Source organism: Crocodylus porosus, unplaced genomic scaffold (assembly GCF_001723895.1).
Source record: "Crocodylus porosus isolate Cpor-Errol unplaced genomic scaffold, CroPor_comp1, whole genome shotgun sequence".
In the NCBI taxonomy this organism is placed as follows: domain Eukaryota; kingdom Metazoa; phylum Chordata; order Crocodylia; family Crocodylidae; genus Crocodylus; species Crocodylus porosus.
The window spans coordinates 58,218,418-58,236,212 of NW_017728949.1; the positions used below are offsets into that span (position 1 = coordinate 58,218,418).

Sequence of the window (17,795 nt, forward strand, 5' to 3'; positions counted from 1 at the left end):
ATATCTCTTGGGACATTCTAGCTTTTCCTTGGACTTACTCTGTGGCCTCGGGAATGGCATTTCTTACTATGGTGGGATGAAAAATGGGTTTCTGGTCTTCTGAGAATTGTCACAATTTCAAAAAAAATTTCATCTCGCATAGGAGTCAAAAGTCAAAATCTTGAACTTTTTCAGAACGTAGAAATCCAATCCCCACCCCCAACAACCCAGGAATTGGGACAATATTTGCTTTCAATTACTTTCAAAACATTGATTGTAGTGGGGAGCTTTTTATTATTTTTACATGCTTTTACCTTAGATCTCATAGGTTTCTAGACACTAGGTCTGGAAGGGACCCTGGAGGATCATCGAGTCCAGCCCCCTGCCCCAGGGGCAGGAAGTCAGCTAGGGTCATAGGATCCCAGCAAGATAAAAAGCTTTAAGTCTTACTCCTTGGTACTGATTCCTCCTCCCTCCTCTTTCCCAGAACTTCACTATCTTAGACATGTTGAAAAGGAATGTTTTCACCGCTCCAAAAGCTTTTCTTCCAAAATATCTTCAACTAGTGGCATTTCTCAAAACCACCCCTCTTCTGGGAACAGTTTCAGTTTCAATAAATCAACATTTTCCTGTTAAACGAATTTCACTGTAAAGTTTCCAAGCATTTCCACTTCAGCATCCATGTACTTCGAAGCCTACCATTCATATCGGCAAAGGTCTTGGAGATCCTCATTTGAAAGGTGCTGCTGGAACACATCAGATCTTTTCCTTAGGTGGTCATGCCATAGTCTGCCACTTGTTGAGATCCCTAGCCAAGTATTTTGTTGTCATATATCATTTATCTTTGCCATCTGTTGTTATTTAATATTAACACCCATTGGTCTCACGGTAAGGAATTAGGGTAAGGCCAGTATCATTGTTAATAATGTCATCGGAGCTAATATTCAGTTGCTTTGGAGAATAACTTTTCTCCTGCTAACTTTGTTAGCACTTTGTTTCTATGTCATAAAACAAATTTAAGGTTCTCTGGCCACCTTCTTTCTTAGCTGCCTTGTATCAGTGTCGATGCTGGAAGGGGAATCATTCATCTGTAACATGGTTTTGGGTCCATTAGCTGTGAAAAATCCATAATACTGTATCCAAGAGACCTTGGTGTAAAACAGCAGCCCAACCCATTCGAGCCATTCTCAGAATGCTCTGCATAGCCAGCGGTAGCTGGAAGATCTAAATGAGAGCAGACACTAATAAAATGCATATTACTGGATTTGTGCTGGAAAAATCCCACGCCAGCTTGCAAATCTGACAGCTTCCAGCATAGTTTTACATGAGGAAGGGTGGGGAGGGGGGGAAGCCTACCTTTGTGCAGAGGGGGGGTGCCCTCAGTGGTTGCACCAATAGAGCTGGAGCTTCTGTTGGACATTGGGACTTCTTCCCTCCGCAAATTGATGGCAGCCAATGGCTGAACTGGCACTGTGGGCATAAATCATTGGAAGGAGCTGCGAGAAATGAGTACACGGTTTTTCTTTCTATTTAGTAATTTATCAAGGGAAGTGGCACATTAATAAACAGATCTCCCTTGAGGTGTGGGAGTAACAGAGATAAATATGACTGTCAAGTCTGGCCTGCTTCCTTCTGTTAGAAAAGTAGGAGAGTGTGGGAATGCAAATGTGGAAAAACAATATCTGTATCTGGAAGCATAGGGTATAATTTGTAGTTCAGAAGCAACTCAAGCCCCAGCTGTGATCATAGCCCAACCGGGCCATGTAATGTATGTGCTCACAGGAAAACACCCTCTCCTGAAAAGCTTTACAGTCCAACAGGACAGAGGAAACCCAGGTTAAGTGACATGCCCGAGGTCATGCAGCAGGCAAGTGGCAGAGCTGGGAGAAGAACCCAGATGTCCCGAGCCCCAACCTCACGCTCTGGCTCCTCAACCAGGTTCTCTCTAATTCATTGAACTAGAATTAGCTTAATTAGCTCAAATAAAGATTGCAAAGCCTTCTGTGACTGTTTTATAAATAGAGACAGGTTCTGATCTGGATCCAAATCAGAACGTTCCTTTAAAGTCTGGATGTGTTTGGATCTCGGGTTTCTGTGTTTATGGGCCATCTGTGAAGCTTGGCATCCAGATCCAAAGGTTAGGAATGTCTGGAGTGAAGCCAGGCTCTGTGCATGCAGTTCGCTTTTTACCTTGCCTCTCGCAAGATGAGTAATTACAGTCGAGTGGTGAATTTACTTTCAGACGGGTTTGCGCAGCCCCTGCAGTGGTTTTACTGTAATTAGCAGATAACACCTTTTTCAGCTGACACTTGCTTACATAATGCCTCCACACTGTTAAACAGCCTCTCCTTCCCCAACTCAAATGGTATTCAGTCCTGGCCAGGATCAGGCTCAAACCAGGCAGTTGTGGGTTTGCTGCTGGCTGATGTCCTGTACTAGGATGTAGCTGAGTTTCAAATGTGCTAGATAGGAACGAGCCAGGGGAGCCTCAGCCTCCTAGCTTGAACTTCAGCAGTTTCCATCCGTGGTGGCCATGGGGGTGTTGGAGCTGTGGGCAAGAGAGTCATTTGGGGCCCCTTCGAGGCTTGATTTTGATGACTTATAACCCACTGCAGTTGTATTGTGAATCTTTTTAGTAGTCTTTGGGGGAATTAGAGAAATAGCCAAGTGTTAAAATGTAAATAGAACCACTTCCTTGCAAAATCGTCACCCCCCCAAAAAAATTGTTGCAAAATTTTGGGACCCCCCTAAAGTGTGGGGTTCCCGGGGGGTCGCCCAGTTTGCCCTCCCGTAAGGCCACTACCGTTTCCATGGTCAGGATGCGCTGCCACGAGTGGTTGACAGTAGATATTTTCAATGAAGAGAGCAACAGCTATGAGCTCTAAGGTGAGCCCTAACTAGCCCTGTAGATGTAGCCTCAATGTTTGCAACACCAAGCATTCAAGGATCATAAGCCACATCCCCCCAAATCTTGAGACCGGCTTAGCAATCATTAAACAAAACACAGCCACTCTTTGCATTTGCCATCTGGCTTTCCTCCCTGCCAGCGTGAAGGCCAAAAACTTATTTTCAGTTAAAAAAGCACAAATGAAAACTGTGATTCTTGTCTACCTACATCCCGCCAGGAACTGGCACTCAAGGAAAAGCTACCATATAGGAGGCGTACAGCAACATCCGGCTAGTTTGACAGCCTTGAAAATTTGTGATTGCCAGTCATTCACCACAATGAAATGGAAGTGCCAAAAAAAAGGGGGGGGGCATTCAAAAGTCGTTCCAAAAACTTCTTTGAAGACCTGGGAGTTAGGAGGAAGAAAGGTTCAATGGGGCAGGTGCTGACTGACGCTCAAGTTGGCAGTGGCATCGCGAGGATGACATCCATTCGTCATGACGTGCTAAGATAACATGGTGGTCGGGTTCACGTAAGCACTTACGAATGGTAGCTAGAGCTGCTAGGTCAAAGGGAATTGAAATCCCACCACTATTCTCAGGGAAGGCTGAACTTTTAATCTAGCACAAATCAAAGCACTCCTCAGGTGCTTTGTCAGCATCGTTGTACTGTCTTGTCACCATTGTTCATCCACGTGTTGTCTTCAGAGAAGGAAGCATATCTTAGCATTTGGCTATAAAATGCCTACCATGCATTTGGCAGCAAAGAAATAATAAACGGGTCCCCGCGGTGCCCATGTTCCAGGAAAGGGCGGGTGTAGGGGAAGAAGAGGTCGGGCTGTAGGTCTACCTCTCTCAGGTACTAATGCGACCCCCATTGTAGTAGCTGAGATCTCTTACCTCTTCACAGTCTTTAACGCTGTTATTCCTGGAACACCCCTAGGTGGTAGAGGCCCACAGGAAGACCCAACGGAAAAGAAAGGGTGGTATGCAATGATGCTAACTTATTGAGGAAGAGATCTTGAAAGGCTTGTGTTGAATGCAAATAAGCTACTGGATTTATCATTTGGCCTCACAGCCTAGTCTAGTCCAGTAATTCTCAGCTGTTTTAGGTAGACGGAAGGCAGACTCAAGACACCCCTCCATAACTTCTGTGAGCTGAGCAGTACCCCATTGCAAAAACTAATTTATTAGCATGCATACCCCCTTAAAGAGGGGCTGGGCAGTGGGCTGGGGGAACAGCAAGCCTGGGCTGACACTTACCTGCTTATCTTCTTAAGCCTCAAGTCACTTTTCAAAGGATCTCATAGCACCCTAGCTGAAAATCACTGATCAAGCCAGTTGCTATTTGGGTTTGTGTGGCCAACCCCATGTTAATATGTAAAACCCTACAAAAATTAAAAATAAAAAACAGATGGTCTGCTGGAGTATTGTTGACACTTTCTTCACTTTGGGTGAGATCTGTAGTCCCACTTATAGCTAGGCCTCAACCAGACCTCGGATGCAATACGCTAATATTTTGGAATATTTCCTCTCACAGTTGGCCTGGACTACAACCCGTACAACCCCAGTGATTTACCAGTGGTGAAAAGTGGGGCCAATTTTGCCATATGAAGTCCCACGTTGCAGCTACCAATACACTTACATGCTGGGAGAGTCCAAATGAGTACAGTCATCGCTCTCTATTTATTGCAAATCCCCACAAAGAGAACTGGCTAGATTGGAAATGACTTCATGCCCGACTAGTTGACAATTGTTAATAGGGGCCAGGCTCTCGCAGATCCCCTCACAGCCTTCACTTTGCGCCTGAGCTGTCAAATTGCTTTTTCTTAAACCTCTTAATTTACTTTCTGGGCTCCTGCTGTCTCGCCTCTTTCTTTAATTGGATGCTCAGCATTGTGCCGGCATTTGTTTCATTTCCGCTCCTCCTACACACAAACACATGCACAATTTCTAAGGGTCTCCTCTTGCTCTGATGTGGTGCTATTCCAGGCTAGTTTTCTTATCTGCTCAGTCACTGAGAATCACTGTATTCAACGTAATCTTCAGGGGCCTTTTCCTTTTTAATTTTAAATTAATTTAGTGCTGATGAAAGGGACTGATTGACAGCTCTCTGTTTACCCCCACAGGACTGAAGGCAAGGTCGGCGGCAGTGTAAGCTTTCCCGACACGGCCTCACTAGTGTCACTCAGCGCTAACCTGGGAGGCAGCGGAGGGATCAGAAGTCTCATTCAGGCTCCATTCTCTTTCAGCACTTTTTGCCTTTAGCACTAGGTTTTTAAACCTTAGCCCCAACCCTGTGGCTTGAAATAGATTAGCCAAGCAACTTGCCCAACTTTTCTAATTCAGTAGCACTGCCTCTTGCTGAGAAGGCCAACAAGGGTACTTCTCATGACCCATTTTGGTGCTTTTGGAGAGATAGATATAGATCTGCCATGAATTAGACTGAAACTGCCACCCTATTTCACTTAGGCCACTAAATTGTAGTCAGATGGGACATTTTTACGCCATACCTACCTCATTCAGAGTCAGGGTTACCAACAGTCCATAAATTTATGGACAAGCTGCAAAAAAACAAACAGAACAAACAAACAAAAAACCCTAAGAAAACTTGAGCTTGATTGAAGATCTGTCATCAGAATGAGGCTGGATGTAAGAAGTATTGATGGACAGACAGAGCAGAGCAGTACCATCTTGGCTAAGTGCAGACAGTCAAAAAATCCAAGGCTGATTCGATTCAATCATCACAGATTAGTCTAAGCTGCATAGATTGAACTGATAAACAAGTGAAGACAGTCACTTTTGATTCTGGAAGTGCTGCCCCATGCGTGCAGTGGCTGGGGCCAGAAGCTAGGGGGTGCTAGAGCATACCACCCTGCTTGGCTGGAGCAGGTAGCCTGGACCAAGGCTAGCCTGCCCACCCTGTGAGGCAGGGTTTGTTGGGAAGATGCAAAGCATTCTGGGACACTACAGGACTGTGAGTTAACTTGAATGTGGAGGGGATCTGGGGCAGAAGTTCAATAAAGCAGTTTAACCTAAATCAGTTAAGTCTGATACTACATCCACCTGAATTTATCTTAAACCAGTTGCAGCCATTTTAAAAGCAGCTTATGTGCATTGAACTTCTCTTGTGTTACAGATATGAACTGGTTCCCATCACTTATACCAGTTTATATGTAATTTCTGGCCCTAGCCCTTGTGACTGAACTGGAGTGAAGCACCCTGTAGGGAGCTCTCTCTCAGAGCTTTGTAGGCCCTGAGAGCCCCTGTAGCCGGGCCCCCTTCCCAGCCATGTACTGCTGCTACATCCGCCTGTGCTGCCTATAATGGCTGCTAACCTTGGAGGTAGGCAGGGCTTCATGGCACGGGGTAGGACAGAGAGCAGGGGGCTGCAGCTGGGACAGCTGCAGGGCTGGGAGTGGGGAATTACTACTCCAAATTACTGCAAAGGTTGAAAGCATTTATGTTTCAGTGAGCAGTCACGAAAAGGATTCTAAGAATGGTTAAAATAGTTCTTAGCTACAATTCTTAGGTACGTATATTTTTGTACTTTGCATTTCCGTGATGTAGCCCTGCTTATTTTATGGCTTACTTCCTTTATGGTTATATTCTGCTCAGGTAACTGAATATTCCTTCTTTGCATGCCCTTATTAGTATGCATGTTTGTAGGCTTGGAGGTTACTCGTGCCTGTTCTGCTGTTTGTGGGCCTAGATCTTACGGTTTGAGGGTCATTTTTAGCTGGCATAGGTGGTAGAGCCCCCAGGTAGCAGCACTGGGTGAGTCTCCCTCCTAACAAGCTGTGCTAGGAGGTAGCTCCCCTGGGCTCATCACTAGTGACTGAGGCTATTAGGTGTTTGGGTTTTACTGAATATATATTGGTTAAGGTTTTTTGTAAGATCATGTGCTTGTCCTCTTATCTCCTGTAATGAACCTGGCTGACCATTGCTCAAGAGTGGGGAAGTCTGATCACTTTAGAACGGGAGTGGGCAAAATGCGGCCTGCAGGCTGGATGCGGCCCGCCGGCCCATTTTTTCCGGCCCGTGGAAAATATTCATTTTCTAAAAAAAATTTAGAAAATGAATATTTATCTGCTCCTGGCTGCCTGTCATGCGGCCCTCGATGGCTTGCCAAAACTCAGTAAGTGGCCCTCCGCCTGAAATAATTGCCCGCCCCGACTTTAGAACACCTGGCTAAAATGTGCTTTCTAGGGTGGCTACTAAATCCCCAGAATATGGGACATCCCCCTGGCAAGGGTTAGGCCCCCTTGGCCAATCAGCGGTAAGGGGTGAGGCCACCAGGCCCCTTGGTCAATCAACAGTAAGGGGCAGGACCACCACAAAGTTCCTCCTGGCTGTGCGCTACCCTACCTCTCGGCACAGCCAATAGAATTGCGAGGACAAATGTTTGACATGGATTTCCACCAATGAGCTAAAAAAAACAGGTCTTTTGGCAGCCCGTGCCTCATTTAGAAATGGACAGGGGACAGAAAGTTTAAAAACAGGACAGTCCAGTATAAAACCAGACCAGTGGCCACACTAGTAGTTTCCCAGGTTTCTGGGTGGGGGCTGAAGCCAGGTTTAGAAAGCTGGTGTTCAGTGCTAAGATTTGAACCTGGCCTTTATTGTTGCTGTGCAGGTCCTGGCCAAAGAGTTACATTTATATTATGTAAAATGTATGTCCATAAAAACATATACCAATAAAAAAATTTGGTCATCAGCTTGTCAATAAAAAAAAAAAATTATTGGATTGGCAACCTTGCTCCAATTTAAAGTAGTGATGAAGGTCTGGTCAGCAGTTTAGTAATTGGCTGGAAAAGTGGGGAAGGGGATGGAAAGCGTAATTTTCATCTAGCCTATACTGTAATCAGCTCCTCTAGATGCTGAGAAGCATATGGCACTATAATCCGTTATCATTCCCATCAGCCAAGAAGCCCTTTATGCCCATAAGGGGGCTGTAGTTACAGGGATTTTCAGTGTTAACTTCAAACCATGCACTGAAAATGTGTTTATCTGGAATAAAGAATACAGTGCATCATCTCTAGTATTTCAACACGAAGTATGCGAGGAATAAATGAAGCAATCCTAAATAAATCTGTTAATTATATTGAATTAGAATGAATTTATATGAGCCCTTTTTAAGTCTGTTGTTTACCCAATCTCTTCTAGTTTTAGCTTGTTGCTACTCATTCAAACTCTTTTTGAGTGAAGACTTTGGCAATAGGCACTTTATATTTTTTAAGGAATCAAAATGAATGGGCTTATTTTATTATTAACCTTTTCATTCTCAGTATGGTATGGATTAAGAGCTCCAGTCAAAGGGAGCAGCTACATGTTCATTAATGTGCTGTAATTACAACGCATTAAGCTTAGTACTTGTAAAAACAGGTACTAACTTAATGTGCCGTAATCGGTGCTACTGCACATTAGCACAGATGAACGCTTTACGTGATGCTTAATTCCCACTGGACTAATCTGCTGCACAGTAGCACGGCTTTTGCCACCTGCGCTAATCTGGAGTAGAATTAGTCCAATGAGCATTAAGCATCTTGTGTAGATGTGCTCAAAGACACAAGCCCGTTGTGTTAGGAGTAGTACAAATTATAGGGCAAGATGATGGGGTCTTGGGCCTGGCACTCAAGGGGCACAGCTACCTGCACCGAGGGGTGCAGCTGTACAGGGCCCAGGGACCTGATTAGAGCTAGTGCCTCAGACTGACATCCAACATGGTGGGCCTAGGCTAGACGGCTTAGCCAGATTAAAGGGGTGGAGACTGAGTAAGCTAAGGCCCCAAAGAGGGAATAACTTACATGTAACATCCGCAAGGCATGCGGTGTTGTATAGGGAAGGTTTTGGAGCCATGCAATTAGCCCATAAGGCTCAAGGTGCCCCGTGCGGCACAGTGCTGGAATGAGGTCCAGTGAAGGGCCCAAAGACGAGTGAATTTTTGTGGGGTTCAGTGCACTGGGGCCACGCAAAGGCCCCTGGGCAGCCTCCCAATTTATTATTTCACCATCAGGATGTGGCAGGAGAGACAAGAGCGTGCTCTCGGAGCAGAGCTGGTGCGGTCATGGAGCTGTTAGGGGCACCATGGGCACCCCTGGGGACCCTGATCGATGACACTTGCAAAGAGCCCTTGCAGAATAGAGATCAGCCAGTTCAAAACCAACCACTCCGATGCTCCTCTTCCATACATTAGGGAAGCCACTGACATCGCAGCAAGGCAGAAATGAGTCAGCTGAGAAAGTGGAAGTCCAAGCTCAGGACTCCCAGGTGCTGAATCAGCAAGGGATTTAAGTAAGTCCCATCCATTTCAGCAAACTTCCTCCCATGCTTCACATTAGGCTTGTGCTTAAGTTCTTCGCTGAATCCGTGTCTTGACAAAAGCCCAGCAGTGGAACTCAGCATTCGGGCACTAGAAAGCCAAAGAAAAACAAAGGCGTTTTCTGAGTTCAGCAGCCTCAGTAAAGACTCTGCTTCATTGTCAGGGCACCCAAGTCCTGCGGCTTCTCCTCCACGAGAATGGCCGTCACAGCAAAAAATACAGATGCGTAGTATGAATTTTTCTTTTTTTGTGTGTGTGAGGGGGCTTAAGAAATGTTTTCAAGGTAAACGAGTCCCAGCTAGGGGCTTGCGTGTCATTTAATGCTCTCAGACTGAGTCTTCCTCCCAGTAAATCAAGCAGAGCACCGCAAACTTCTTTCATTCACTTGGCCACAAGAAGGGAGAATCCTGCTGCTTTTATCTGACTAGACGCACTGGTTTGTTTTTTTTTCTCTTCCTTACAGTGTCAAGATTTTCAAGCCCTCGGGTGACTCCAAGATTAAGCAGAAAGCGAGCCCTCTCCATATCCCCGCTGTCTGATGCCAGCATTGATCTTCAAACAATGATCAGGACATCCCCTAACTCCCTGGTGGCTTATATTAATAACTCCCGAAGTAGTTCTGCTGCGAGTGGCTCGTATGGCCATTTATCTGCAGGGGCAATAAGGTAAAACAGTTGGAGTGGCTCAATTTAGGCTTTTATTTATTTGATCTCCTGTCTGCATAATTATCTCCTTGTCAGGAACTCAAGCTGCAGAAAGGAAGCCTTTCAGGGTTTGCCCATCTAAGGTAACAAGGAATCCTGTTAAAAAAAATCTATCCCTTTTATGTACAGGCTCTGTGTTACACATTAATATGAAAAAACCTGGCTTGTGGAAAAGTAATGTTTAATGTGTTTCTTCTATACTGATGGCTATATCAGTAATTTATACCGTATATGGGTTTCTTGTTTCCGGATGGGACTGTCAACTTGCCAGATTGCTAATAATTGCAATATGCTTTTACCTCTTAGCAGCCAAACAAAAGAGGCTCAGTTCTGCCAATAAATTAGCTTTGCTAAATGGTGTGACTAGCCTAATTAGAAATCCCCACCTCCACCCCTTAGGAGACTATCCCCAAAGTAGCCCTGCAAATATTAACCTAGATTTTCAAAAATTGCTGCCTGTGTGGACTTGGGAGCCTAACTTTTTAAACACCCATTAAAAAAAATCTAGATCATTGAGTGAAATTCTGCTCTAGACTTAATTAGAAAATATTTCTCCTAGGCAAATAATTGATGCCAATCCTCTGGGTGATTGCTTAAGAATGGTTGCACTGTGCTCCTGCTGTTAGCAGTAGTGTGAAGTTAAGTACATTCATATCTATTAATAATGTTGTTGTAGATGCATGGGGAAGAAACACAAGGCTTTAGAGAAGCCACAGATGCCTAAAGAGTTTTGATCTTGTTTTAAAGGAAAAAAACTGGCATTTCTACTTGTTACAGTAATTTAAACACTACTTTGTTGGGTAACATCACTTGTAAAATTGTAAAAGTATTTCTAAAGCAGCAGCTTCGAGAATCATCCGAAATTTAGCTACAAATCATAGTTCTTCCGCTATTACCTTGTGTTCTCTACATCTGTTGTACCCTCGTCTAGTCTACTGTGTTTAAATATAGTTGTTAAGCTCTTTGGGGGAAGAACCTTTTTTATTGTAAGTGTTTGTATTGTGGCTAATATCATTCAATAATAACAGTAGTAATAAATTCAGAGCCATTAGGTATATCTTTACAAGGAATATCTTAAATCTCACATTTCTTACTATTACTACTAACAACAAGACTATGTAAATGAGCTGCATTCATAAAACAGTCTAACTCTTAATAGTTCGTAGTGTGGCTTCTTTAATTTTTAATCAGTAAAAAAGCATATTGGTGACAGTAGTGACACAAACTAGTGACCACCTCATCATGGGAGGATGGCCAACTGTTATAAGTCACTTTTCTCATGGCTCCTTTGTATAAACCAGTTGCTCCACGGCAACCTGCCATCAGATAGTATGATGTCATTCATATTTATTTAACCACTGGGGCAGCATTGTGTGTTTTGCTCACCTTGTCACTAATGGGTTTGGAATAAAACCAACCTTAATTGTATAATGATGGGGGAGTAAGGGACTAAGTTATTTTTAAAAATCCCATAACTTTATATATTTTTAAATATATAAAATGTAATGTACTGCTAATGGTTGACCAGTTCAGCAAGCATTGCACCTCTTGTGGCTTTAACAATGAGAAAATATTTGCGTGGGTACATTAGGGCTGTGCGAAACTGCATCGTTCCGTTTCGCCTTGAGTTTCGCTGGTTCGAGGGAACAGCGTTTTGTCTCTAATTTCATTTCAAGTCAAAACAGCTGCTCCGTTCCGTTTTGTCAAAACAGAAAGGCTGTTCTGATGCTGTTTTGAGTTTCACTGGCGATGGGGAGTCAGACCAGCTAGGTTGACTTCCCATCCCCAGTACTACATCGCACCGGGACGGCAGGCAGCCCAGCTGGGCTGCTTCCCGGCCCAGTGCAATCAAGCACGGGGCCCCAGGAAGCAGCTGGGCTGCCTCCCACCCCTGGCATGATCAAGCGTATGGGGATGACGGATCTTGCGCTGGGGATGAGAAGTCAGCCCAGCTGGACTGACTTCCCATCCCCAGCCTATGGTCGAGAGCCTCGTTTCAACCAGCCTCATTTTGTTTCGAGACTATTTCAACCGGCTTTGTTTTGTTCTGATTTTGTTGTTTCGACCTCAAGATTGGTCAAAACAGTGTTGGAATGAAACAGCCGGTGAAATTTCGCACAGCCCTGGTGTACATGTGCTTAGGATCCTCTCTTTAAAGTGCAAAATTGGCAATAATGAACTTGTTTAACACCACCTGCCAAGAGCCAGGGCAGCGACAGAGCAGATTTCCCACACTTCTTCTCCTTCATGCCTTAATCCTCTTCTGGGGGAACCACCTCTGAAAGAGAGACTAATTCAGGACTTGGCCTTCTTGCAAGGCTGGCAGTTCCAGCTGTTATTCTGGACACCGCATCAACTCCCTCTAAGTCTGAAATCATGGACTTCATACGAGCCATCAAACAGCTAGTAGATGTTGATCATTTCTGGTTACCCATGATGCGGTTAGGAGTTGAACTTACATCTAACTTGCATCTGAAGGACTACATAGTCTACTACCCTCATACCACAGCATCCTGTTTTGCCTTGAGTGCAAAGCAAATGCCATCTCTTTTGAATATGGTGAAGTGTCCCTGCTGTAATTTATGCCTGGTGAGCCAGAGAACATCTCCCCTGTAGCATCCTGCAAGCCGAGAAGGTTTCAGAGTAGCTCTGTACAGCAAAGCCTTCAAGCCTGAATTGTTGCAAAGCCCATGTCAGACCCATGTTTGCAAGCAGTGCATGGCAACACAGGAAGAAAAGGACTTTCTAGCAGTTTTGCATGTGAGTGGGTATATTTATATTGATGCATAAATATACCAAAGGGTAGCTAAGGCAGATCACATCTGCATAAAATTAATTAATTAATTAGTTATAGATCCTGCCTTATCCAAAATAATAAATCTTCTGTAATGTTTATTGTGGGTGATTAATGAAACCCTAGTTTCTCCATCCTTTCCTGTTCCCCGTGGCCACTAGGAAGTTCTGCCCTCACCTAAATCAATCATTAACATAAGTGTTTGGTTTTTTTTAATACCATCATGTAACTGCCACTTCTTCGCTGGCATTTGTATTGCAGCCCGGCATTCAGCTTCCCCCATCCCATCAACCCCGTGACGTACCAGCAGATCCTGAGTCAGCAGAGGGGCTTGAGTTCAGCCTTTGGACATACTCCTCCTTTGATCCAGCCATCCCCCACCTTCCCCCCACGGCAGCACATGGCTGTGCTCTCTGTCAACCCACCTCCTACGCAGATCAGTAACAACAACAGCTGCATCCCTGACTCCAATCAGGTAGGAGCCAAGTCGGTTCACATATGAAATAGAGCAATGGGCTAAACTTTGGGGCCCTGGCAAAAACCCCTTCCTATTGGAGAGGGAGACTCTAGTCAAATAGGGAACCTATGTTCAGAGATGCTAAACATCTACTGCTCATGCGGAGGTCAAGTAGAGCAATGAGTACTCAGGGCCTCTGAAAATCTGGCCAAGAATTCGAAACAATGAGAATTTATTTATTTATTTTGGGTTAAAACTGTTAGGCCATCCCTAATTTAGTAGACGTTGTCTGTATACACACAGCATTATTGTGGCGTTCAAGCGGTGACTGCCAATTAGAGCTCTAGCCTCTCTTTTAATTCCCTGAATATGGTCCAGAGGAGAGCAAGACCCAACCTTGCCATAGAGCAAAGCTCAGCCCACTGAGCGCCAGAAAACATCTCCCCTGTAGTAAGCTGCAGGCTGAGAAAGTTTCAAGTAAGTCCATACTTCTATGGGTTGCATGTTATGAACTCCACGGGAGAGGAGTTTTTCAACTCCTTATTTGCAAATGATTTTTGGGAAGAAATTTCTGCAATGCCATTTGGGTATACATTTTATGACGCCCAACTGTCCATTTGGGTGTACATTTTATGACTCGTTTTCATTGTTAGTCTTATATGATTGAGTAGCAGGTGTTTAGACTTAGGAATGTACAATCTTTGTGCACTTACCTGCACCAACCAGATGAATATCAACACCCTGAGCGCACACTCATGTCGGACATCAGTGGCTATGTATAGCATCTTTTAAATGGCCTAACTACCCACTTTTGGAAATGTAAGCTTTCTCTGCAACCTCTCTTTCACCTCCATTCCCACCCCTTTTAATTTGTTTTTGTGTTTTTATTGTATTGAACTGTTCTGTCTGATTTATTAGTTTGGAGATCCTCATGGGCCCTGGACTGGTTTGTTATTGGTGGGTTATTGGCTTGATTGGTTTTATTTTCTTCTCTTCTGTTTCAATCCCAGCAAATTGGCTACCCATATGACTTCAGTGGCAGAAGTGACACCTCTGATTAAGAGTTACCACACCAATCTTGAGCAGCTAACACCAGTGCAATTGCAGTTGTCATATTCCAATTGACTAGAGTCTTTGTATTGTGCATGATGCTTTGTCTCTTGCAGACTCGATTCTTTTCCAAGGGCTTGATAAAATATATGCGTAGGCTCCTACAGGCTGATTATGAAGGACACTCTCCTAAAACCAAGATAAACCATTGGATAAAATATTTCCTCTTGTTTGGAGTGGGTGGGGGAGAACATAGATTATTCTTAGGGTCGAGGGGGAGGTTTGAATAACAGGGTCTGGATAGTTCTTAAACTGAAGAAGCAGTTGAGAGACTAAAAGCTCCAGTGTCACATGCAAAATAGGGTTTTTTTTTCCCTCCAGCCTTCAAACTTTCCTTTATTTATTTTTTCTCTGGCTCTTTTTTTTTTCCCCCCTTGCATACTCGCACAGTAGGAGATTGACTCCGGACAAATAGCCAGGATAAGGTCTATGTTCCACTTAACTCCTGGGCGGATGGGCCAGTCCACAGAGCCCATTTCAGAGTTCCTTTCCACTCCAATTTGCTGTGATTATGATGGTAGTAGCGGCACGGCCTCATTTTTCATTCGTAACCCTAGCAGCACATCTCCCCTGATTTCTCTTTCCTAGAGCAAGCAGAGCAGTGAGTCAGCTGTGAGCAGCACGGTCAACCCAGTAATTAACAAGCGCAGCAAAGTCAAGACTGAAGTTGAAGGGTTGCCTCCAGCTTCCCCAGCCTCTCAGGTAAAACTTCTTGGCACAAACTGCCTGGTTGGCCTGAACACAGAGCGCTGACAGCTCTGCGTTGTCTTTGGGACCGATATTCATTCCACGTTTCTCTGCAGCTGATAACAAGACATCAAAGTTTGCAGGGCTTAGCAAGCTCCTTTCAAACCAAGGGACCCCCAAAGTGCAGGGGCCGAGTTTCCGTGATTGATCGAGTAAGGCATTACAGAGGTGCTTGGGACTTGGATTCCTTGGCGCTGCGTCTGGGACCAGGGAAAGGGAAGGTTGAATATTTCAACGGTGGTAACTTTAAAAATGACGCTCGACTTTTCTTGCAGTGCAGAGCAAGCAGTACGGGTGTCTCAAAGCAAACATAGATTACCGGGAAATCTTGCATGTAGGTCGGATGCTCTCAGAAAGGGCTGCTTCTTTACTCAGTAAGGAATTGCTCAGAGCAACATCCTTTACATCAGTGACGCAGCATTTGACACCAAGGCGGGCCCAGAGGCCTTTGCAATTCTTCCTGAGCTCCGCAGTTGCAAACTGTTTAATGGCTGACAGTATCCATCTGACCATCCGTTATCACAACTGTAAACCATCAGGAGTGCTCTGGGCACTTCGTTTTCATGAAATATTAGGCTGTGTTATTGTCAAGCAAACAGAAGAGTTGATGACAAATTCCTCTTTCTGCTCTGGTTCAGAAGCAGGTTTCAGCATGATGCATGGGGACAGCAACATGCGCAGTCATCTGGGGGCTGGTAAAATTGATGAAGATAGCATATCAGGGAAAGTTCGTGCTGACTACAGCATGTTTATTAGGGCAAAGAGGCATCTCTCTGGAGCTTTGGGTTTAGGAGCACATCAACGCAGCAGCAAAAAGCACGTGACTTGAAAAAAAAAAACCCAAACTGGCCACCTCCCAGGCTAATAAGGCCCCATGCTCCAAAGCCAAAAGAGATATGAAATAAATATTCTGCCCTCCCAAGTATATGTATTAGGGCAGACTGTCGTACACGCAGTGGCATCATACATACACAGTCAAAGTGATAACCCATGCAATTGTGGGTAGACACTTGTTTCAATAGCTGCTCTAGGATGTCTTGTGAGTAACACAACGAAGTGGGATCAGGTAAAGCAATGCAAGGGAGTTTAATTAGGAGAGAAGAGATGAAATAAAGGAAAGGAAATTGTAGGCTGGCTACCTAGAAATCGTGCCTTTGGGGGAGATCGGTGGAACGATGCCCCCAAGGGAAGTGAAGGCTTTGCAGCTGGAGGCGTTTAAAATTGATTAGACGTCTTACTGGAGAATCCCTTGCAGGGAGCCGTCCTTGACATGGAAGACTCAATACCGTAGGGGCCTGCTTGTCAGTCGGCCTCAGTCCCCAACCCGGTGCTTTTTGAACCTTGGAAATCCCAGGCTGCCTGGAATTCTGTTGTTTCACCGTTGGTTTCAACCGTATTATGGTGGAAAGCTGAAATACCCTTTTTTTTTCTTTATTGTTTTTGCATGGAAACAAAAGTTCAGAGACAATTTTGATTCTGAAACCTTGAAATGGCTTTTGTTTCGAATCGTGCCTACGTTACAGCAGAGCGTTGACTTGGGTGTCCACGGGCCAGCTGTCTCGTGCTCGCCTGCAGTCCTGGAGCTCCGCTTCTGCCCCGTGGTGGCCCAGCCGCTAGGGAGACCGCGCTGCATCGTGGCAGATACCGTCCAACCAAGGAGTCTGCCCCGTACCTGAGAGCGGGCACATGAGGCGTCTAGACCACAACTCCCGTGGGGCATTGTGGCAGCTCAGGACCAGACTCAGATTCATGTCAAATGGAAAAAAAACAGTTGAATTCTGTTCAGTGAACCAAGCTATTTTGCTTTGGGTCTCCCCGCTCTTCACTAGAATAGGCTTTTTCATTTTTTGCTTCCAGAAAAAAAAAATCAGAAAGAAAACAAATTTTCAATTTGTGGAAAGTGCTTTTTCTGTGGACAATAATATTTCAGCCGCTCTACCCAGAACTTTAGCTGAAGACAGCGGGAGCTGCTGGTCAGCGACTGAGATTTGGTCTTCTTTCTACAGGCGTCTCATACTTTTTAAAGGCTTTTGGTTCTCCTCAGAAATCCTTCTGCGACTTGCAGCAACTTTTCTGTCATAGGAGCAGCCAATTTCAGAGAACAATTAAGGCCTAATAAAAGCTAATCTTTCCATGTATAGACTGTAAACCTGTACATAAAAGTCACAGCTGGCATGTGAAAACATGACAGCTGTTTTAATAAGAATACTTGAGCTTTTATACAGTACTTCTCACCTCCCAGGCCTTCTGGAGCTGTTCACTAATCACTGTAACACTCACGGGGTCTTGAGAAAGGATTTGAAAGAGGAGAAAATGGTCTGAGAGACCAGCTCAGGTGGCATGCTCCATGGTGAAGAAGAAACCAGGCTAACTGCTGTGGGGAAAGTGGAGAACAAGGAGGGGCAAAGATGAATTATTTTAGTAGAAGAGAGAGGATGAAGGCAACTGGCTGCAGATCAGTAAGAAAGGCATCTCTCGCAAAGGTCCTTAAAAGATGGGACATAATTGAACGTGGTCGCATAGGGTGTCTATACACGTGCTGCGGGGCGTTTTAATTAGAGTGGCTCCCTGACAGCCGCTCTAATTAAAACGCTGCAGCGTCACATGTATTCAGCATCCCGCATTTCAGAATGGCCGTGGGGGTGCTTTAACTAAAGGTTGTTCAACGAGGTTTAGTTAAAGTGTCCCCGCCACCATTTTGAAATGCAGGACACTGAATACAAATGACAGTGAGGCAGCCTGGCGTGTTTTAATTAGAATGCATCAGAGCATGTGTATAGGCACTCATACATTTTA

General features: G+C 44.7%; 1 protein-coding gene across 2 annotated transcripts in view; it reads left to right on the forward strand.

The window, feature by feature from the left end:
• Window positions 1-17,795, forward strand: part of GLI2 (GLI family zinc finger 2) — a 212,108-nt gene that overhangs the window by 168,442 nt on the left and 25,871 nt on the right. Inside the window, exons 5-7 of one of the 2 annotated variants that reach the window (XM_019554088.1) lie at window positions 9,651-9,852; window positions 12,947-13,160; window positions 14,841-14,954. In XM_019554088.1, the coding sequence (XP_019409633.1) occupies window positions 9,651-9,852; window positions 12,947-13,160; window positions 14,841-14,954 (530 nt within the window). The remainder of the gene's footprint in view (window positions 1-9,650; window positions 9,853-12,946; window positions 13,161-14,840; window positions 14,955-17,795) is intronic. The other variant, XM_019554089.1, reaches the window with a different exon arrangement.